The 23,511-nt window shown below is 33.9% G+C and overlaps 3 protein-coding genes and 2 non-coding genes across 5 annotated transcripts; all 5 read left to right on the forward strand.

Moving 5' to 3' along the window:
- Positions 1 to 6,227: 6,227 nt before the first annotated feature.
- Positions 6,228 to 9,048, forward strand: LOC107958364 (cation/calcium exchanger 4). The gene has a single exon (XM_016894116.2). The coding sequence runs from the start codon at positions 6,534 to 6,536 to the stop codon at positions 8,508 to 8,510; it is 1,977 nt and encodes a 658-aa protein (XP_016749605.2). The 5' UTR covers positions 6,228 to 6,533; the 3' UTR covers positions 8,511 to 9,048.
- Positions 9,049 to 9,755: 707 nt separating this feature from the next.
- Positions 9,756 to 12,860, forward strand: LOC107958363 (subtilisin-like protease SBT1.4). The gene has a single exon (XM_016894114.2). The coding sequence runs from the start codon at positions 10,360 to 10,362 to the stop codon at positions 12,664 to 12,666; it is 2,307 nt and encodes a 768-aa protein (XP_016749603.1). The 5' UTR covers positions 9,756 to 10,359; the 3' UTR covers positions 12,667 to 12,860.
- A 468-nt stretch (positions 12,861 to 13,328) lies between these two features.
- TRNAS-GCU (transfer RNA serine (anticodon GCU)) lies at positions 13,329 to 13,410 on the forward strand. Its single transcript has one exon. It is a non-coding gene; the product is annotated as a tRNA-Ser (tRNA).
- A 2,369-nt stretch (positions 13,411 to 15,779) lies between these two features.
- On the forward strand, positions 15,780 to 15,861 carry TRNAS-GCU (transfer RNA serine (anticodon GCU)). The gene has a single exon. It is a non-coding gene; the product is annotated as a tRNA-Ser (tRNA).
- A 4,802-nt stretch (positions 15,862 to 20,663) lies between these two features.
- On the forward strand, positions 20,664 to 21,356 carry LOC107958361 (uncharacterized). The gene has a single exon (XM_016894113.2). It carries the CDS (start codon positions 20,723 to 20,725, stop codon positions 21,170 to 21,172), a length of 450 nt encoding a protein of 149 aa, XP_016749602.2. The 5' UTR covers positions 20,664 to 20,722; the 3' UTR covers positions 21,173 to 21,356.
- Positions 21,357 to 23,511: the final 2,155 nt, after the last annotated feature.

Below are 23,511 nucleotides of genomic sequence, written 5' to 3' on the forward strand. Positions count from 1 at the left end.
ACTTTTTCATAGCACTTTTTAAAAATACTTTTCAAAACTATTGCTAAACTAATCCTAAGATTTATTAAAACACATAGGGATTGCAACTTGTAAGAAAGCACGTCCCTTTGTCCTCAATAATGAAAGGTAATTTCTTTCATTTGAGGCCACTAACTAGGATTATTTTTAAGGGTTTTAAGTGCTAACAGCGACTTAAATGCGTATTCAAAAGGGATTTATGATGATAAATACGTACGTCCAATAATAAAACGATATCTATTCTCATAATTAATAAAATTGATGGATAGTTGAATCTAAATATATAATTCGCAATGTGTCCACGTGTTTAATAGCATGTGGAAAGTAACATGTGTTTGGTTTTTGTTGCATGTCCATGCAACAGTCGTCAATACATTATAATCCACTAATTTTCTTGTATCAAAGGGAAGTGGTTATTAAATGAAAACCCATATATTGTGATTCATTACGCATTAAATTATTGGGATTCATAAACCCGACTCGTGGAGCTTGAATTTATTGCTCAAGTTGATTATAATTACTTGAAAATCATCTTTGCTTGAATTTTTAATAATGAAAGCTTTAACTTTATGATCTAATTGTATATTGTTTCACTCGGTCAAGAATAACGTTTTATAATGAAGGTATCATTATAAGGAAGCTCAAACGGGTGGTTAGATCAATTGGTTAGATGACTTGCTCATGCACATACTTACAAACCTTAGAGATTTAACAATTAAACCAAGATAATGACGATTTTAAGTTATAGAATAGTGATTTACAATGAAACACTCAAGTAAGTATTCGAATGATTGTTTTTTCTCAGGGATTGATTGGGTATTATGCTTAGGTCAAGTGAAACACTAGCTAAACAATTATTGATCTAATTAACTTAAAAATTACTAGTGCAAATCGAATAAAGTTCATAAAGAAAACTAACCTAGCTTATCAATCAAGTAAACTAATTTAACTCCCCTCTTTCTTGTTTTAGACTAAGCAATTAAACAAAGAAATTGTCGATTGGTCAACTAGCTACTCACACAACTAACATATATGTCCTGGTTACATTGGTTGTTACTCGTAAGTATGTAGAAATCTTCTCTTAGCTCCATCTTAATTTAAGAGTTGTTCGACACAAGCATATCAACTTATACATAATAGAATTTCCTCTCCATCTCATTTATCTAGGTCTTTAGCTAGAGATCTCAATTCTAGTTTACTAAACAATTTAATATCCCTAAACAATCAATTAATTAAAAACACGCATACTAACTTCAATTAACAGCTAGTATCAATCAAGAGAATTTAGAACAACATAGAATTCAAAATACAAGCAGCCATACTAAACATTCAATTGATAAAAAATGAATAAGAACAAGAGTTTAGGTATCTCATTCATGGACGATAGTCCAATTCCAAAGCTAGAGCTTGTTTTGATTTCCATTTACATTGCCATCAATAAGAAAGAGTTGCAAATCCTACAACAATCTTATTTTCTACAAAGCCTTTACAAAGAAATATGAAAGACTACAAATTCTCTCTAAAAAATCTCTTCCATCTCTTCTTCATTTATGATACAAAGGTATTTTTTCATTTCCATGAGCTAAAAGACCTTTTGACCCTCTTTAAATTTAAGCATTTTATAAGTTGAAATGTACATTTCCCTTAAAATGCCCCGGAGTAACTGTTAGTAACAATAGATCTGCAACGTGACTTTGCGATCTTCATTTTCAAGATGTCGCGACGTGACGAAGATATGTTCTCCCAAGTAAAGTTCAGGATGATGACGTTGCGATTTCAAGGTTTACACGTCATGACTTAAGAAGACAACACCGCGACTTCCAGCAGTTCCACGTTCGCTTCCAACAACTCCACGTCGTGGCGTCACTCATTGTTTGCTACACCTCCAAATATTGTTCATCCAACATCACGCCCTCAGGTTGACAATGTCGGGGTGTTGCTTTGCTCACTCAATTCCTTCATATTTAAGCAGAGAGTCAGGTCGCGACCTCAAGATCCTTCAATGTTGTAACCTCGAATCTAATCATTTTAGGGTATCTCTAAACAGTTTCTCATGTTGCAGTGCCAAGCTCCCTCACGCCGTGACGTGCTTCTCTGTTTCGCTCAGCTCTCCAAGCTTTGGCCTCTAACTCACTTGCACATTCAAACACACACCTTAAGCACCATTTACCATCTAACTACTAAAATGACATTAAAATGCTAAAACAAACATGAAAACGCAACTATACCCATATGCAAACCATGAAAAAATTTAATACTAAAATGATTCGGTTTCACTCAAAAGTAAGCTAAAACAAATATGGAAAGATTGTGATTATATACATCAATTTACCACCTATCATTGGATCCCTCCCGAAGTTGGGTGGATTAAAATCAATGCAAATGGTGCGGTCAAAATGAACTATAAAAGAGTGTCGATTGGAGGCTTGTTTCGAGATTAATTCAACAGACAATGGATTGCTAGCTTTAGTTGAAACCTTGGCGTCTATCCAATTACTCAAGCCGAACTATGAGGGTGCTATGCCAGACTTATCCTATCATTGGAATAAAAGATATAGGAAAGTTATCCTAGAATCCGATAGTAGCACTCTTGTTTACTTGCTTAAAGGAGTGAAAGGTGAGTCTCCAACTTCAATATAGTTAAGAGTATACATGAGCTTTAAGCCAACAGTAAAAAGACATCATTAGACTCATATACCAAGAAACAAATTCATTAGCTAATCACATGACTAATTGGATCAATTCCAAATTATCGAGCTTTTTCATCTTTGATCAACCACGTGTGAGGATAGGGAACAAACTTTTGAGCGATCGTATGGAAATCACTTATAGGAGGAAGGTTTGTATATAAATTTTTGTGAGTCAAGGCCTTCATCTCTCTTTATATACCAAAAAAAGAAATTCCAATCGAATTCCACCTATATTAAATTAGGCTTCAAGATTTGCGTTTCATTAATTAGCTGCCTAAACTCGATCCCTTTCAATAAACATGAATTGTACATATTTATATAGGAAGATAGTATAGAATTTGCATTTTAGATAAGCATAATGAACTCGAAAATTAGAGGGTTTGCCTCCATGGGAAACAAACACTTGATATCTGAAAATTAAAGCATAATTTGTTGGCATTTGTATTCCTCTGTATTTTGCATGAGCAGTTGTAATTTACATTGAGCTGACAGAAGAATTCACGAAAATGTATCTTTTTTTCACCTATAAAAACCATTTCTCACCTTCGGTTTTTCTTTTTCCCTGGACAGAACTTTGATAATTGGTTTTGGGTGAAGGTTTTCAAGCTACAACGTATTTGGATTCTGAGATTTTCGGGAGAAGGCACCGAATAAATATTGACTTGGCTGAATTTTGCTAGTATAATTCCAAGCATAGCTCAAATGCCCAACTATCCAGTGGCAATGATGATGAACTACAAAAGCAGGGGTTTCAAGGAAACAGGTTTTCCCAGCTGAAAAGATTATTCAATACTGTTACGGAGTTCACCCTCATGCCATGGACACCCACCTCAAGTAACAGTGATAGGTAATGGCGGAAGCACAAAGTAGGCTAAGATTGGGATTTTCCTAACACCCACGTCAGTTTAGCGTTGCTTTGAAAAATTGCAAAACAGGGCTTTGATATGGGTTTGCAACTACAAACTTTTGATATTCCTTTGCCTGGAATTGCGCATTTGCTAAGCCAAGATGCTTTAGGCACATCTACTGCTTAAACTGCTGTTTTAATACTTCTTTCATATGAAAAATGCAAGTGAAAAACAAAAGCTTTTGAAATGTGCGTGTTTCTTTTTAAATTTTGAGCTAGGGTTACAAATATATCCTTATAAATTCAAATATTTTAAACAAAAATTTTAAAAGGGAAATGAAATGGAGTTACCTTTGATAGATACAGATAATTTAGCTCAAAAGTGATTTTACAAGCTATAAATTTTAGCTTTTCAAAACTACTTTTTGCTAATTTTGAAAAACATTAACCTCTTCTTTTGGTTTGCACGCACTGCTTCGGGATTCCATTATTGCTCCTGGCGGGAGGGGTTCTCTAGCCTTAAAGAATGGTGGGATAGCATCTCAACCTCCTTTCCCCTCTTTTGGATCATTGTGGCTTATCTCTATTGGCACCTGTGAAAAGCACGCAACCATTTGGATTTTGATAATGCTTTACCTGATCCGGTTGGGGTATGGGAAGTCGCGCTTCACGATTTCATGTTTCGAAATGACTACTTGACCCTGTGGTAGATTCTTCTCTTTGGGATCGACATCAAGTCTCCTCCCTCTCTTCATTTTATTAAATGCAACAGTACTGTTTCAATCTATCTTGGAGTCAATTTGTGCCGGAGTTGTATTTAGGGGCCACGGGGCATGTTACTGCATCCATTGAAGCCGCAGAACATCTTGTTGCCATACGAGTTAGTAGCTTGAAAGCAAAAGGGAAATGTTGAGATGAAGTTGGTTTTGAATTCGATTGTGATACTGTTATCAAACCACTTAAATCTTTCTCTCCTGTTCTCTCCTCTGCTACTGAACAGGATATTATTATTGCTTTTTGTTCTTGTTTAACTCAAAAATAACATCAATCTATTACTAAAACAAATAAATTAATTTTTTAAAAGCAGGGTTGTTTTCATGGTGGGAACCGAAAAATTCAATGCGTTGGCTGTGTTTTTAGTACCGATAGGATCCTCTTGCTTTCTTTATACAACTAAAACAGTATTTGAGATGACAACTAATTCCAAGGCATGGAGAATTACTTAGCAATACAATAACACAAAAGAATACGTCTACATCCAGGGGAAAAACCATTGGTATTTCTCATTTCTTCTTTTACTTTGTTTATAAACCATATCTTAAAAGGGTGAAAAACGGAACATCATATAATAAAGGAATTCAATATTAGAGTAGTAAAACTATCACAATATCGCCGACATTCATACGATTTCAATACTGTAAGTTTCAACTCCAATTAATTCGATTTGATGCATCATTAAATTTAGGTCCAATTGTTAATGTTCATTAAAAATTTTGTTAAATTTATTTGTTTAATATTTTGAAATAATAAAATACTCATTTAATAGTTATGTAACAAAATAAACAATTGTTATAATAAATTTAAATTTAACAAAAAAATTTAATAATATTAAAAATTAAAATTAAAATTTTAAAATTTATAAAATAAAATATTTAAATTCTTAAAAATAAAAGTAAAAAAAATAAATTCCAAATATATAATAAAATAAAAACTTGTAATATATTTTAACCATTAATTAATCCATCAAAACATAAATTTAAACACTTAAAATATCAAAACCTACTACAGCCTCATTATTTCACCATAAACACTAATGTTCAATATATTATTTTTTGATCTGCATAATCCATGGCACAACCTACGAAATACGAATAAAAAAATCCCATAAAATATTTTATATTCCAACAACGAGAAAGAAGACGACTAGAGTTGGATAGCACACATCAACCACGAGACTAGTTATTACTTTTGCAGGACATAAATTAAACTCAAAGAAACAAATGAAAACCCTAGAAGTAGTTTAATTTTATTTAAGAGGGGTTTACCATGGCAACGTTTGTATCTTCGCTTCGAGTTCTAGAGTTTTGATTGAATGAGAGTGGAGATAACTTGTGACTAAAAGTTTTTTACTATATATTTTATTAAAAAAAATGAAAAAGAAAACAAATAAAGGGAAAAGAAAAAGAAACAAGAAGAAAAATTTAAACAGTCTTCACTATCATCATCCGTAACAATAAGGTTACTATTATAAAGATTCTAGTAGCCATCAATAATAAAATTGTATTCACGTCTTCGTCTCTTTCATGCCCTTCCATATTGAGAAACAAATATTTGAGGCCTGATTTCATCAATAAAAAAGTTATAACGCATCTCTAAAATCAATCTATATTTATAGATATAAAATAATTATAATAATTTATTATTATTTTGTTTTGCATCAAATAAATTAATATTATATTTAACTTTTTACTTGTTTAATGTTGCATGCCATACACATAAAATTTACTTCTAAATCAAATTGATAAATAAACAAATTAAATTGATTTGATTATGAATTATTAAAATCTTAATTCAACCAACGGAGGCTGATAACCCGACTATTAACAGGTAAACCGGATTTGGGTTTGTTTTACCCAATAAATAAATAAATAAATAAATAAACAAATAAATCAAAATCTTGAGAAATTACCGACCAACTCTCCTTCTCTTCCTGATTTCATTTCTCTCTCTCAACAACGAACTTACCCGTTTAAAAGCCGCCAAAAAAAATCATCAAATCTCATTTTACATTTAAATCTTGGGATCTTCGCTTCTTTTTCCTCTCGAAAATCATTAAGTTTGCTGCTTTGGTCATCGGTAAGTGATCGAATCCCTTAATTCAATTTCTCTTCTTAATTCCAGGGCTGGGGTTTCATAGCTCATTTTGTTGAAAACCCTAGTCTAATTCCACTTTCTAGGAAATTTGGAGTAGTTTCTTAATGAGGAATCATTGTCTCTATGCTTCGAAAAATCCCAAATTTCGTGGAATTTTCAATGGATTATCTGCTTTGATTCTGATTTTCCTATTCTACACCCGGGTTGATTTCTTAAGAAACCCTCATATTCGCCGGTCGTCTCGGCTTATTAACCATGTGACTCAAGGACCTGGTTTCACTGATGGGTATGACCATTTTAGTGTTATTCGTAGAAAAATTAGTGAACTTGATGCAAATTCATCAACTTTAGCTGATAAGAATGCTCAAGAGAATGATTTGACCGTAAGCTCGAGCAACCCCGCTTTGTGTTATGGATTGTTTGATCATACGGGTTTTGCTAATCCATGTGAGTTCTTGAAAGCTCATCCCCAATGTTCTTCAGATGGATTCTTTGATTACATTAAGTTTTTCTATTGTGGTTGCGGAGAATTTAGGATAGCGGGGTATGTGGTATTGGGTTTTTGGCTTGCTGCTTTGTTTTATCTGTTAGGCAACACGGCAGCAGATTACTTTTGCTGTTCATTGGAGAAGCTTTCACATCTGCTTAGGTTGCCTCCAACTGTTGCTGGGGTTTCACTCCTTCCACTGGGAAATGGGGCACCGGATGTGTTTGCCAGTATAGCTGCATTTTTGGGGACAGATACAGGTGAAGTGGGTCTTAATAGTGTGTTGGGTGGTGCAGTTTTTGTTACTTGCGTTGTTGTAGGGACTGTCTCCCTCTGTGTAGCAGAGAAGAGGATCCAGATTGATACACGATGCTTTATTAGAGATATCTGTTTCTTCCTGTTTACACTCATCTCGCTTATGATGATGTTGGTCATTGGTAAGGTGAGTGTTGCTGGTGCCATTGCATTTGTCATGATATATGTGATATATGCATTTTCTGTGGCTGCAAATGAGCTCTTGAGAAAACATGCACGGGGGTTGAAACTGGATGTTGTTACACCTTTGCTTCCCGTACATGGAAGTCCATTTTTACAAGGAAGTGAAGAGGAGACGTTTGCTTATAGTTCTCTGCTTGAAATGGACACAGAAAATGAGCCACCCCAACTCCCTAGTTCCCTTCCACAGTGGATGTGGGCTTCAAATGTTGCCATATATTCAAATAACTTCATGAAGATCAATTCAGCCGATGAAGAAAGGCCTCCATGGGGTTGGACAGAAAAAGGCATGGAAACTAATGGCTCATCATTCTCATGTTCCAAATTAATTTCTCTCCTTGAGTTGCCACTGACAGTTCCAAGGCGACTAACAATTCCTTTAGTTGAGCAGGAATCATGGTCAAAACCATATGCTGTAGCTAGTGCTTCATTGGCTCCTGTTCTAATGGCTTTTCTGTGGAATAGCCAGGATGATGTGGGCTCTCACACTCGAGTTGTGGCATGGTGTATTGGTGTTGCAGTTGGTTGCATTCTTGGTATTCTTGCATATAAGCATACATTATCTGATCATCCACCTCAGAGGTTTTTAATTCCTTGGGTACTGGGGGGCTTTTTTATGAGCATTGTGTGGTTTTATATGATCGCTAATGAGCTTGTTGCTCTACTGGTAACATTTGGTGTAATTTTTGGAATTAATCCATCCATTCTTGGAGTAACCATTCTGGCATGGGGCAATTCAATGGGTGATTTGGTTTCAAATGTTGCACTAGCAATGAATGGTGAAGATGGCGTGCAGATTGCCTTTTCTGGCTGCTATGCAGGTCCCATGTTCAACACACATGTTGGCTTGGGTATCTCCATGCTGCTCGGAGCTTGGTCAAAGAGTCCTTCTCCATACTTGATTCCGATAGATAGCAGCTTGTTCTTTACCATAGGGTTTCTCATGTCAGGACTAATCTGGGCACTTATAGTTTTGCCTCGGAGCGACATGCGGCCTAGCAAGATTTTAGGAGCAGGTCTTATAATGCTCTATGTGATATTTCTTTCTCTCAGGTTGAGCAGTGCTCTGGGATTTGTATCAGTTGGTGGTTTAAGTTGAATTTTGTTTTGGTTGTAAATAGAAGGACCACGTACTACCAACATGTTAGAAAAGAGTGGTGAGATTGAATCACTTATCAATGTCCCAGTTTCCTACAACCATTGACCGTCTTGTTTCTATGGAAGACAAAGGTATTGTTATATCTCTGGACACAACAACTGCAGGCGAACGCAACAGATGTGGGTCATGTGCCCTCGCGGAATTCATCGTGTCCCAGTATTTGCTGGAAAAATTCTGTCATTGAGTCAAAACTGTATTTGATGTTCTATTAATTGTAGGAAAATGTCCCCCTCCCCCTTCTCTTGAGCTGAGTCATGTTTAATGTTCCCATTGCTCGTTCTTTCACTTGATAAACCCATTTAATGGTTGTGCAAGGAAAGAGGCAAGATTGTGCTTCAACTAGCTCGTGTAGAGTGAATATATTTACTGATATACTGGGAGCTCCTCCTCGCATGTATCCCCTGTTGAGAGAATTAGGTATTTAAGTATTTAGTGCATAAGTTTCTTGTAATAGAATGAAATTTGACTGTCTCTCGTATTCATAAGCTCCCATCATTCCTTTTCATTCATTTACAGAAAATTAGGCTTAACGGCATAAATAAGAGGTGCAAAATGGAGGACATAAATCCCTGATAATTATACCAATGTTAGAACGTCATATACGACAACAAAATACAAGCATCTTCTTGAATAAATGTGCCTAAAGAGGATAACTTCTTGTCGTGCTGTATACTCATGTGTTAAAACTCTGCTTCAGGTTCATATTAGTTAGTTCGTACTATCAAGCATGTATAAGATTCAATTTCGAGTATCTGTAATCTCTTATTCGAGATTGAGTCTAGTTCATTTATTGTGGGTGGGCAAACGAAGAAGTCAAAGAAGATTTCTACGCCCCCTTTACTTGCATCTCAATGAATCCAGCAGCAAAATTTGTTGGTTTAGTTTGAAACTAGTTGTTTTTCATTCCTTCATCCTAATGAAATCCTCTACTTTTTGTTTGGTTGATGGAATGGAGGCCCATATTTCAGTTTTATGGTGACTGGTTATGGAATGGAAGCTCATGGCAGTGTAATATTAGCTGTTTTATGATGACTTTGGACCCACAACTGCACAAGTATTATCAACCTTCCCCAACGCCATAACTGCATAAAAGCGACAGAAGTATGGTCACTGTGTAAACCACATAGTTAGTTCATAAAGCTATTCCACTATCACAACTGATCTAAATTTCTGGGTTTCTTTTACTAATGATAACAATTTATTATGGTTTTAGAACTTACCAACCAACCGGAAAAATATCAGTCTTCTAAGCATCAAAGATGTTGAGAATTAATCGCCTGCTTTCAACGCAAAACTCAACACTTCTCTCTATTCGCAGTCGAGGTTAAAACTTTCATTAACTCTGATTAACCAAAAGCTATTTGCATGATTATAGCCTATCAATTTTATGTGTCCTCTTCCCTATAAAAATCATCCATTCTACTTAACATCCCAGCACCTTGCCTTCTGTCATCAAAAAGTTTAAATATATCTTATCCCATTTCTCAACCAAATTAGTCTAATTTTTAGAGGCAATATTCATCGTGGATGGACCCATCACGAAATGGTAGCCAATACGGTTAGTCCAGAAGAAATCTATGTCTTACAAGAAACACGGGAAGTTGTTTGTAAAGAGAAAACAAAAAATCCCGTCGAAATTTACCGAGTTCTGTCGGCTTGTGTAACGTGGACAATGCTAGACTCTACATCCTACTTCTTCTTTACTTTTGAGACTGAGCTGGGCTAGTCGTTCAATTATACTTGTCTCTCCAATTTCCCTGGAAGATAATTAAACTTAAGAGCAATCCCCATGGCTATCTCCTTCTTCTTCTTCCTCTCTCTCCTTTGCATCCCTTTCTCCTCCTCATCATCAGACGGTCCAGAAAACTTCATCATCCACGTGTCCAAATCACACAAGCCGCCCCTTTTCTCCTCTCACCATCACTGGTACTCTTCTATCCTCGCTTCCCTCCCTCCTTCCCCTCACCCGATCAAGCTACTCTACACCTACGAACGTGTAATCAATGGCTTCTCCGCTCGCCTTACGGCCGCTCAGGCAGATAAGCTCAGGGGACTTCCCGGAATCCTTTCAGTGATTCCGGAACAGGTTCGTCAGATCCACACTACTCGAACCCCTCACTTTTTAGGCCTTTCCGATGGTGTTGGTCTTTGGCAAAACTCCTATTATGGCGACGGTGTTATAATCGGAGTTTTAGATACCGGAATATGGCCGGAACGCCCTAGTTTTAGCGACTCCGGGCTGTCTCCTGTTCCTGATACTTGGAAAGGTATATGTGAAACAGGACCTGACTTCCCTGCTTCAGCTTGTAACCGGAAGGTAATAGGTGCAAGAGCCTTTTACAAAGGCTACCAGTCTCATCTTGGCCATTCAATTGATGAAACGAAAGAATCCAAGTCTCCACGAGACACTGAAGGTCATGGCACGCATACTGCTTCAACTGCTGCTGGATCTGTGGTTTCTAACGCCAGCCTTTTCGGATTTGCTCGCGGGGAGGCTCGTGGTATGGCTTCCAAAGCTAGGATCGCTGCTTACAAAATCTGTTGGAGTTTCGGTTGTTTTGATTCCGATATACTAGCGGCTATGGACCAAGCAACTGCAGATGGTGTTGATGTGATTTCTTTATCTGTGGGAGCCACTGGATATGCTCCTCAGTATGACCATGATTCTATTGCAATTGGGGCTTTTGGTGCCGCTGCTCATGGTATTGTTGTTTCATGTTCTGCTGGAAATTCCGGTCCTGGAACGTACACTGCTGTTAACATTGCGCCTTGGATCATAACAGTAGGGGCTTCCACGATTGACCGGGAATTTCCAGCAGATGCGGTTCTCGGTGATGATAGGATTTTCGGTGGGGTTTCACTGTACTATGGTCCCCCTTTGCCTGATTTCAAGCTTCGTTTGGTTTATGCTGGTGATGCTGGAAACAGGTATTGCTATATGGGGGGTATAAGTCCATCAAAGGTCCAAGGCAAAATCGTTCTTTGTGACAGGGGAGGGAACGCTAGAGTTGAGAAAGGAGCTGCGGTGAAGCTTGCTGGTGGGCTAGGAATGATACAGGCAAACACTGCTGAGAGTGGTGAAGAACTCATAGCCGATGCTCATCTTGTTCCGGCCACCATGGTCGGCGAGATAGCAGGTAATAAGATCCGGGAGTACGTCAAAAAAAGTCTGTTTCCAACAGCTACAATTTTGTTCCGTGGTACAGTGATTGGCCCTTCACCACCAGCCCCAAAGGTTGCCGCATTTTCGAGCCGCGGTCCAAACCACTTGACCCCGGAAATTCTCAAGCCCGATGTCATTGCCCCTGGTGTTAATATCTTGGCAGGATGGACTGGTTTCGCTGCGCCAACAGATTTGGACATCGATCCAAGAAGAGTTGACTTCAACATAATTTCAGGTACTTCAATGTCATGCCCGCATGTAAGTGGATTGGCTGCTTTGCTTAAAAAGGCATACCCCAATTGGTCACCAGCTGCCATAAAATCTGCCTTGATGACAACCGCTTACACTTTAGATAACTCGGGAAGTACCATTAAGGATCTTGCAACCGGAGAAGAATCATCACCTTTTGTTCATGGAGCCGGTCATGTCGACCCCAATCGAGCTCTTAATCCGGGATTGGTCTATGATATCGACAACGACGACTACATTGCATTCCTTTGCTCCATCGGCTACGACTCAAACAGGATTGCTGTATTTGTGAGAGGACCTACTGGTTCAGATATATGTGAAGGGAAATTGGCTTCACCGGGAGACCTTAATTACCCATCATTCTCTGTTGTTTTTTATTCGAATGATCATGTAGTTAAGTATAAAAGGACTGTGAAGAATGTCGGAACCTCAGTCGATGTTGTTTATACAGCGAAAGTGAATGCTCCAGCCGGTGTTGAAATCAATGTTTCCCCAAGTAAGCTTGAATTCAGCGGTGAAAACAAAACACTGAGCTATGAGATCACATTTGCAAGTGATGGCTCGGGGTTGCATGCTGTTGATTCCTCGCAAGCATTCGGGTCGATCGAGTGGAGTGACGGAGTTCATCTCGTGAGGAGTCCGATTGCTGTTAGGTGGGCTCAGGGACTCAAGGATTCCATTTGATTTGCAGATTCGGTCGGAGATGGTGTAAATAAAGTAGAAATGCCCCTTGTCTACCATAGCTTAAACGAGGAGGCGCCTGTACCTTTTTTATCCATATGCATTGGCAATTTTATCATCATAGATCCATGGTTGTAATGTTGATAGTTTATCCAAGGACCATTCTGAAATGAAAATCCTAAGTTATTTATTGCCAAGTTTTTCCACCATTAAACAGCTCAATCATTCATCCACAACCACTCATTCCATTTGAGATGTTTCTAATATGGCTTTATAATAAAAAACAATAAATCTTTAACTCAAAAATAACATCAATCTCTATTAATAAAACAAATAAATTAATATTCAAAATAATTTAAGTATATTTTATTCTTATTTGATTTAGAACTGTATAAAATGAGCATTAAATAATTGTTTAAAGTTTTGAAGGGTATAAATAATAATAAATAAGAGCTACATAAAAATGTGATCAAATTTGTCTAATTGACTGAACCATATAATTTGAGAAAAAGAAGCAACTTGAAAACATAATCTAACCTAACTACTTGTACCAAAAAACGATTTGGGGATTATGATTTTAAAATTACAGGTAAACGTGTTGTAGTTCCCATTTTCACGGTCAGAAACAAGCTATTTATAATCATTGATAAGCTCCTGTTAGTAAAGACGCTTTGGCCGAGTGGTTAAGGCGTTTGCCTGCTAAGTACATGGGGTTTCCCCGCGAGAGTTCGAATCTCTCAGGCGTCGGTAATTTTTTTCATTTTCTATATCCATTTTTAGAAGGCATCGCTTTCTCTTTGGACTGTTGTTAATTGCGCAAAATTGAAGGCATAACTATAAAATGGTAGTTATTGGAAATGTGGGTGAAAATAAATTAATTGATAAAATAATAAATGTACATCATTATTGACAAAAAGTTACATGACAAAAATATAGAAAGTAATTACGTAATATAAAAGTATTTTTCATTTATTAAAATCCCTTAGTTTTTTTATTATTGTGATTTCAGTTTAAATATTAATGTAATTTTACTGATGTAGTGTAGTGATGTCAACTCAAGTAGCCTTTTTATTATAATATTGATATTGATAATGAAAAGTACAATAGTAATGAAGTGAAAATTTGAAAGGGTGCTTGTAGGTGGTTGGGGTTTGGAAAGGCATTGTGAAACATGTTGGACGGGATGCAGTATCAGATAACACATAGTTTTGATCAAGAAAGTTTGAAAACGGAGACTAACAGCTATTGGATGAAGGAAGTTTTAGTCAGTCGCCCCCATGAAGTATATGGGATTTAAGTGTCATACGTATCACGCACTGTGACATCACTAATTATATTTAATTTTAATTTTTTTAAATTCTCTTTTCATTTAATAATGGTATGCAAATTTGAATCAGCTTAAATACTACTATTTAACTCCACACTTGGAAGGTTAATATCACAACTCTTGTTTTTAAAGAGGTTGAGGTGCAACCAGTTTAATATTGATTTCTTAATTGTCAATCATATTGAGATTATAAAGGCCAAATTCTAGTTAGTCCATTTAATTGGTTTTAAATTAATATGGTCGTTAATTATTCAATTTAATATTTATAATATTGAAACTATTTGTAACTATAAAATATGAAAATTTTGCATCAAAAACCTTCTATGAACAGAGAAATCTTGATCAATTACACTTGGGAAACTGCACACTTGACTTCTGTTTAATATAGAAGATAGACTCTGCCCTCTTTTTAACTTCATTGATGCCAAGATTCTAATGGCCGTACTTTTGAAATTCCCACTCGCTGTTATCTGTGCAAAGACAGAATTTCAATATGAGAACATGAAACATCAGGCACCCAACTTAACAGATTAAGTAAAAAAATATTTTTTAAAAATAGAGAAATCATAAGGACTAGTCTAATGCATTCCCAGTGGGCAAACTTGGCGAGTTTTCAGCCATCTGCTAATACAGTGAAAGTGGAAGGCGTGATTACAGACACCTATGGCAACACAAAGTTATGAAGCAGGTTCAAATCTATTGTGTGAGGCAGATTGATCTAAGCTGAACAAGAAATTGTTGACATGATAGGATAAACAACCACAACCCTGCAAACTCGGGTCATTAAAACTTCAAGCTGCTCTGCATGATTTGTTTAGTTTCATAAAACAATATCAAGTTTATCTACAATCTCAATCTCACCATCAATACCTGCACTGAACCAACAAGTAAGAGGCTAGATCTACGTTACTAACACACGATGTAGAATACGTAAAGTATAATTAATAATATAAGTTACATTGAAGAGCAACAAAGCTTTGATTCCGCCTTGCTAATGTTTTCATCTTCAATTTCGGGTTTCGAATCAAAATAAATAAATAACGAACAGCAAACATGAAAACTATTGATCAATTCAGTAGAAAGGGTTTCCTAGAGAAAAATTCGATACCCCATGCAACAGTGCACTCCTCGCCTCTTGACATTCAATGTCTAATTAATAAAAACATACATGTAATTTAAAATCAAGACATATTTTAAAAGAAAATTAATAAACAAAAAGAGATGAACAAAATTACTTACAAAGATCCATGATATGATTCTTACAAATTGTGCAGTTATCAACCACAATATCTGTGCACCAAAACCAAATAATATAATGTTAAACCGCACCCAAAAAAATAAAGATGAAGAAGAGAAATTAGACTACAAACCCCATGCCTAGAGAGCAACAGTGCTATTTTTACCCACTGATGAAACTGCATTGGAGGCTTTATAATAATAAAAAAAAACAAATTAATATTCAAAATGATTTGAGGGATATTTTATTCTTATTTGATTTAAAACTGTAAAATATCAGCACTAAATAATTAGTTAAAGTTTGGAAGGGTATAAATAATAATAAATAAGAGCTACCTAAAAACCTTATATAATTTGTCTAATTGACTGACCCATATAATTTGAGAAAATGAAGCAACTTGAAAACATAATCTAACCTAACAAAAAATGATTTGGGGATTATGATTTTAAAATTTATTTGTAAACGTGTTGTACTTCACATTTTCACGGTTTTTTAGTTTCGAGTTTCCAGAAATAACGTATTTAAATTGTTAGATAAGTACCTGTTGACAATGACGCTTTGGCCGAGTGGTTAAGGCGTGTGCCTGCTAAGTACATGGGGACTCCCCGCGAGAGTTCGAATCTCTCAGGTGTTGTTTGATTTTATTATTACAATTATTATTTATTTATCGGTAAATTTTAAAAATCGTCACCTTTATTTACCTCAAATTACATTTTAGTTATTTTTGTTTGAAATATTACATTTTAGTCACTTACGTTATCATTCGGTTATAAAGTGATCACTTTACTGTTAAGCTTTGTTACCTCCCTAACGTGACAATTAAATAATGAACAACAAAGCTTGAAGAGCAACAAAGCTTTGATTCCAACTTGTTACTATTTTTTACTTAAATTTTGAGTTTCGAATCAAAACAAGTAAATAATGAACAATAAGCACGAAAACTATTGATCAAATTAATATAAAGGATTTTCGAAGAAGAAATTTAATAGCCCATGAAACAATACACTCCTCGCTTGTGACACTAGCTTGATTGACTCAGCAACTAATGGCTAATTAAGAAAAACATACATATGGTTTAAAAAATCAACCCATATTTTAAAAAATAATAATAATAAAAAAGACACGAATAAAAAATACTTACAAAGATCCATGATACGTTTCCTACAAATTGCGCAGTTATCAAAATCATATTTACATATGCACCAAAATCAAACAATATAATGTTAAACTTCTCCCGCACCCAAAAAAATAAAGATGAAGAGAAATTAAATTAAAATCCATGACCGTAACAGTTACAAATCCCATGCCCAAAGAGCGACAATGCTCCACATTTTTATCTCAAATCGTTTAGATTTTTTGTTACCCGCTGAATTGTGTAGGAGCATTGTTGTAAAAGCAATGCCTCTAAATGTGATTAAGGGTGAGTTTAGATGGGTAGTATGTTTACCTGCAATTAATATAAAAACAGCGGTGACGGTGAGATTAGATACTGTAACGATACTGTAACGTGAGACAAAAAGTAAGCTAAACGCACCGCACCGCACCGCACCAAATCTCCCATCCAAACTAAGCCTAAAAGTAATAATACTATTAGTATCATGAAATAAAAAGCTCTTGGAAAAAAGTTGTTGTCTTCGGCTCCCACACCGCGTCTCTATATCTATATATTATTATCTAATTAGTATGATAGTAGAGGAAATTCTTAAGAATACTGCATATATATAGCCAAACTGTGTTAGCAAAGGTCGTGCAGACAAGAGTTGGTTCATTTTATTTTTAAATTTTCTGTAAATATATATTTATTTTTATTTATTCTTAAATTTGAATTGTAAATATATAATTAGGAAACGATTGGTATGTTAACAGGATTGAATATTTTAGTAAACTACAAATCAATTGAATCAAGATAAAAAATTGATTGATGGTTGAATCGATTTTATTTTATTTTGATTTTAAAATTTTTAATAATTTATTTACTTCAAACAGAATTGATAATCGAACCAATTAAATCGATAAATATTGGTTTAATCTGTTCGACCACAAATCTAGTTTTTAAAACCATGGATTTAGCTAAATTACATCATATTTTTTAGGAGAAAATGAAAGGTTAAAATATGTCATAAGTCCCTCTACTCTTCATAAATTTAGAATTTAATCATTGTACTTTTATTTATAAAAAATTCGTGCCTCTATATTTTAGATTTTAAAATTTAAGTTCAACTGTTAATGTTGTTAATATTATTTTATTAAATTCAAGTATACAATATTATTTTTTAATTACATTACTATCAAGGGAGTTTTTTTTTTTACAATGCAGCACCAATAATTTTAACAAAAAAATTAATAGTGTTAATAATTATACGTTAACTTTGAAAATTAAAAAGTAGAGGAATTGGTTTGCAAAGTTAGCACAGAAACCTATGGTGTATTTTAACCAACATGAAATTGTCTGGAAGGGAGAGCATAGAGATGTTAACATGTGGATGAGGTGGTGACATGGCAATTAGGTGTAGTTTATAAATGATTGGCGGGTTAATTATTTTAATTAATTAATTAATTAATACGGGTACGGCAGAAATTAGTAAGAAGCACACAATTTTGGGTTGTGCATGGGATCCACAAACCAGCATGTCGATTGTTAATTTGGGTTTACGATGTGGCTAAATCTGATTATGATAAAATAAATGTATCATCGTCATCTCAAGTTGCCAGCCGTAAAGTCGATTTGGGGTTTTCATGCGCAATTCATATTATTTTGATAAAAAAATCGCACTATTTCAACAATTAATTTTTTTTTTATATTATTCCAGAAGAAAAAGTTCACATAAGAAACATATTTAAATCAAGAAACAAATACTCAAAGGATTCTTCTTAATACCTAAGTACTAAAGTGTAAAATATGATATGCTTAATTATGTTTATCACATGAAAGAAATATATATATACATGAATGGTTATATTCATACATGATTAAAATGGAAAAGAAAATAAGGAAAGTAGTGAAAGAGGTTATGAAATTATGATATATGTTTTATTGATGTGATATAGTACATTAATTTGTAAGTGTAGTAAAATGTTATGAAAATATGAAAATTTGTGAAACAATAATATTGTGAATAATATATGTGAAATTCGAGTTAATGGATTGTTCATGTAGATGATATTTGAATTTATTAGATGTAATTGACATGTTGTAGAAATATTTAAGTACTCATGTGTTTTCTTGCACTTCAGTGCTCCAGTGCCCATATTACTAGCACTTATGTGTTTCGGGAATCTCATGTTATATTATTGTGTATTCATCTTATTTATTCATATCTATTTATGTGCTAAGTACAAATGAAAAGTGAAAATGTGACAATTAATCATGCTATGTTTTTAATATTATTATTCATAGTAAGACAATAATAAAAGAAGGGAAATCTCCTTGTCGCATGTTTGGAAACCATGATTTGGATAATAAAAAAAAGATTGGATTTGAAAATCCAAACTTTTAGTTTGGATAATAAATAAAAAAGTGGGTTTGAATTTGGGTAAATCCAAATCTAATTTTATAAGAATTAAATTTTGAATTTTAAAATTTATTTTAAAATTTGGAATTTTAAAAATCTAATATTTATTAAAAAAACATGGAGATTTCTTTCACACTTTCTTCAAATCCCAAATTATAAATAATTAATTCTATTTATAATATATCATCAATGAAGCTCAAGGTTTTGTGAATTGGACCAAGGGGCGAACCTATCAGACCACCAACTATCGATTCAATCAGTTCGATTGAATAAATTAATAAAAAAATATATTCTAAAAAATCAAACTGGTTCAACCATCGATTCGGCCAATTCACGAGTCAACCAATCTGACCTCTTATTTCGGACTGATACCTCAGCTGATTCTCGATCCAATTAGTCTAACTGATCGGTACAACTCGATTCTGAGAACAATGACGAAGGTTCGTACATTTAATTTAATGCAATATAAATACTTTAAAAAATCATTTATACCATAGTTCTTAGTTGCTTTCTTTCGAAATTAGTAGAAATTAAATTACTTTGATTTTCTAAAATAATTAAATTGGTTAATATCGAAATTGAAAGAGACTATAGAGGTATCGACTAAGTCTTATCTCGGTTGGTATTGACATTAATGTCTATGCAAGAGGACGTGAGTTTAAGCACACTGAAACTCATTTATCCTCCTATTTAAGAGTTAGGGAGGAATTATGGATAGTTCTAACCATCATTTGTATATATATAAAAGAAAAAAAGAGACTGTAGAGGTTATTCTATCTTTATTTAACCAACCTTATCTGTGATTCAAATAACTCAACTATTAACAGGTTTGTATATATAAAATAAATCTTATTCTATATATTTTTGTTTCAATATATTTAAATTTATAAGAAAGTTTTAAGTGCGAAGTTAAATTTTTAGGAGCACAATTAAAATTTTTTATTTAAAAAAAACTTTAAATTGAAATGTTAATTTTTAAAGGGAACGAATATGATATTTTTCACTAAAAATATGATATTTTTCACTAATCATAAAGTTAAATAACTTAGATTAAATAATTAATTATTTTGAGAGATTAAATTGAAATTATTCTATTTAATTAAGTCCATAAAGATGATGATTCTTTTAACAGAAAAGGTCATAACAAAAAAATGGTCTTTACAAATAAAAACCAACAGGCTATGGGTGAGTTTGGATTGGTGGTGCGTTGCGGTTAATGTAAAAACAGTAGTGAAAATAAGACTAGATACTATAACGTAAGACAAAAAGTAGGTTAAACATAACGTACTGCATCCAATCGCCCAACCAAACACACCCTATATGGCCAGCCACAAAAGAAGAAAACATAAAGAAAATCATAAGCATCAACTTGCTCTTAGATTTCTCTCGTAATACTTCAATCACTCATTTAAATTAATATTTTTAGAATTAAACTGACGATTGAATTAGTTAAATTATTAGTTTATTAGTTGAATCAATCCAATCAATTTGAATTAAAAAATATTAAAAATTTATAATATATATTAAAAAATTGATTTAATTAATTAAACTAATCCTTATCAATTTACAATTAATTGATGTGATATTATTTTTTGAATTAATATCATAATAGATTTGACCAATTAATCTAACCCAATAAATTTTGAGAGAAAAATTAATCCTTGAAACGATTTGATGCATAAGCATCATGTATGATGCTAAATCAGATTTGATGCATCATAAAAATATTTAAAATAAATAGATTTAATTGTAATCAATTCAAGCTCTCGTAACTAAATTTTCATACCTAAATATAAATATTTTAAAATTTATTACATATGTTAAATATATAACATATATATTATTATAATGTAACGTAAAAAGGTTTAAAAAATGATGACGTAAATCGTTGAATCATAACTCAAGCAGGGGGCCAGGTTGAGATGCTTTTGTCTGCATATAGTCGACTCTTTCTCTCTCGTCTCATATAAACAAACTCTCTCAATGTTCTTCTCTTCCTTATTTCCACAACCTTCCACCAGCATGGCTGTCGATCAGAATAAAACCACCAAACCTCCCTCTCAGACCCATTTAGCCACCGCATTCCAATGCCAGGCACGGCGGAGGATTTTCTTTCTACGCCTGAGGCGTCACAACAAGTTACCCACAGTTCGACTCGGTGGGAAGAAACCACGGCGAGGGCTTTCCATAGCCAGGGTTTTGAAGAAAATGAGGCTAAGGTGGCTGAAGCTGCGATATGCTTGCATGTTGAGGAAGATCAAGAAATATTACAGAGATTTGATCAAGGATATTGTTGAAGCAGGTTCAACCGTGGAGGCTTTACAGCAAAGAATGTTTATGGAGTCCACTTTCGCTATTCCGGTTATGGGTGTTTCCTTCGCCACCGTCCCTTCCGCTACTGCCTCAGATCGTCCTCGACCCTTGTTCTTTTGAACATTTTAGTATTTAATTTCCTCATCTACTACTTCCCCCCCCCCTTTTGGGGGTTATTTTACTCTCTTTTTTTCCCAACTTTCTTTCTGATCTTTCGCAGCCTCATCTCATGTTATCAAACGCTATAGAAGATAGTGACGATGATTTTTTTTTAGAAAAAAAATTTTCGCTTTTATGTGTTTTACTTTCCATTGCTTTTCCAGAAAATGTTACTTTTTTACTGGTAATTAATTTAATAGTAAACAAGCAGGGGTAAGAGAGTTGATAGCTTTTCAAGGCCTGCCAAGCTATGAATGGGTTTGATAGGAAATATGAGTGCAATATACGTTAACAAGTTCATGGTGGAAACCCACGAATTCAATGCATTGGTTGTGTTGTTAGTACTGATAGGATTCTAAGGATCCTTTTGCTGTCTTTATACAACTTAAACAGTATTTGACTTGACAACTAATTCCAAGGCATAGAGAATTACTTGACAACTTATAAAAAATATATTCATTATGACTACGTCAGGAGGAAAAACCATTGGTATTTATCGATTGTTTTTTACCTTTGTTTATTAAATATATGATATCGTATTCTTATCGCAACCCTAATGTCTTTAATTGCATTTATTACTCTGTTAGTAGGGTGAAAAACTGAACAACATTTTCTAAAGGACTTCAATATTAGAGCAGCAGAACTTTCACAATAACGAGTGAAAGCCGACATTCAGACGAGTTCGTAGAGGACAATGTTGGAGGCAGCATGATGGATGGATTCCTTCCTTGAATTCTTCTTGATCAAGAAAGTGCCATGCCTTTTTATGATCATGTGCTGATATATATCTTATAAATATTCATTAAACAATTAATAAATTGGTGTTGTTAACCACATGGAGTACTGACCACCATGTTGATGTTTATGATTTTGTCCAAGTAAAACAAAATATAGAACTATCTCCAAATCAGATCCCACTGAGGATGGTTCACTGAATATCAACTCAATATATACATACAGCTAGCTAGCCTCAACATTCTGCTCAATTGCCTCATTATCTTAGCCTTGTAGCTATTGTTTTCTTTGTTTCCATTATTAGTTGTCACATGTGTATATTTTAGTATCTTTTCGAAATACAGTTTAACCTCTCTTTCTTTTTATAAAGAATTAAGAATTTACAATTTAAGTTCTAAATATTATAAAATCCTTAAAATATCAAAGTATGAATTTTGACGGTTAATAATTCATTTGGTGATGATATGAAAGGAAACGAAGAACAATTAAGACTAATTTATATATTTTATTATATTTTATTAATGTAAGCATACTGAAATTATATATTAAACCAATATTTGTGCAATACATTATAAAGCAATGAAATTTTCAAAAGAAAAATCCATGAATTTCTTATACAATCCATAAACATATACTTACTATATATGTAAAAACTGTATTTGGTTAAACTTATACAAGAAGGTATTTAAAGAAAAAAGTAAAACTACATCGATAGTTATTTATATATAAATTTTTATTTTGGTGACTTAATTTTAAAAAATAATTATTTGATAATTAATATTTTTTAAATTACTTTTTTTTATCATCCGACTGCTAAGTGACTAACAAAGATATTTTTTATTGATTTAATAATAAATTTAATCCTTAATTTTAATATTTTTTATTAATATTCTATATAAAAATTAAAAATTCCTTTTAAAATTTGAAGATTCTGATTTTTATATAGACTAACCATAAGAGTAGGTGAACCAGCCATATAAATGGAAAAAGGCAGCCGAGTCAGAATTTGCTTAGATTACTTTGTTTTGTAGGTGAATGCTCAGATATTTGTTTTCACTTATATTATATGCTCTATGTGAATCTTTGCGCTGCTGCTCTACGCTTTGTGGCATCGGCTTCTAATTTGGGCTTACTTGATCAAAATACGACACACTGACCTCCTCCTCAACAGGCAATTAAGTGTTAAGCCCAGGCAACCATTGTTTTCTTGTTCTTATTGTGTCATCCACAATAGTTGCTTCTGTCTCTATCTGGTGATCAAATAATAGAATTTAATCACATTATAAGCCTAACAAAGAATCTACATGATTCAAATTAAATGTCGCTATACAATTTAGCAGATTTTATTTTTCTTCGAACAATATTGACGTTAACGAGTTTCCTCAAGTTACAATGATGCAAAGCTAGAAAAAAAATGCGAAAAAAAAATCATATTTATTTTTTATGTACCGATTTAAGAATAAGTTTAGGACATTGATGGGTGAAGTTATCGGTAATCTGTCCATAAATTGATTTCATACGAATGGTGGATAACAACCGGCCAGTCATGAAACTCATGCTTGTTC

Source organism: Gossypium hirsutum, chromosome A05 (genome assembly GCF_007990345.1).
Source record: "Gossypium hirsutum isolate 1008001.06 chromosome A05, Gossypium_hirsutum_v2.1, whole genome shotgun sequence".
Classification (NCBI taxonomy): domain Eukaryota; kingdom Viridiplantae; phylum Streptophyta; class Magnoliopsida; order Malvales; family Malvaceae; genus Gossypium; species Gossypium hirsutum.

Bases quoted from the DNA above. Each gene is read 5' to 3' on its own strand.
- LOC107958364 (XM_016894116.2), top strand. From the start codon at position 6,534: ATGAGGAATCATTGTCTCTATGCTTCGAAAAATCCCAAATTTCGTGGA.
- LOC107958363 (XM_016894114.2), top strand. From the start codon at position 10,360: ATGGCTATCTCCTTCTTCTTCTTCCTCTCTCTCCTTTGCATCCCTTTC.
- LOC107958361 (XM_016894113.2), top strand. From the start codon at position 20,723: ATGTTCTTCTCTTCCTTATTTCCACAACCTTCCACCAGCATGGCTGTC.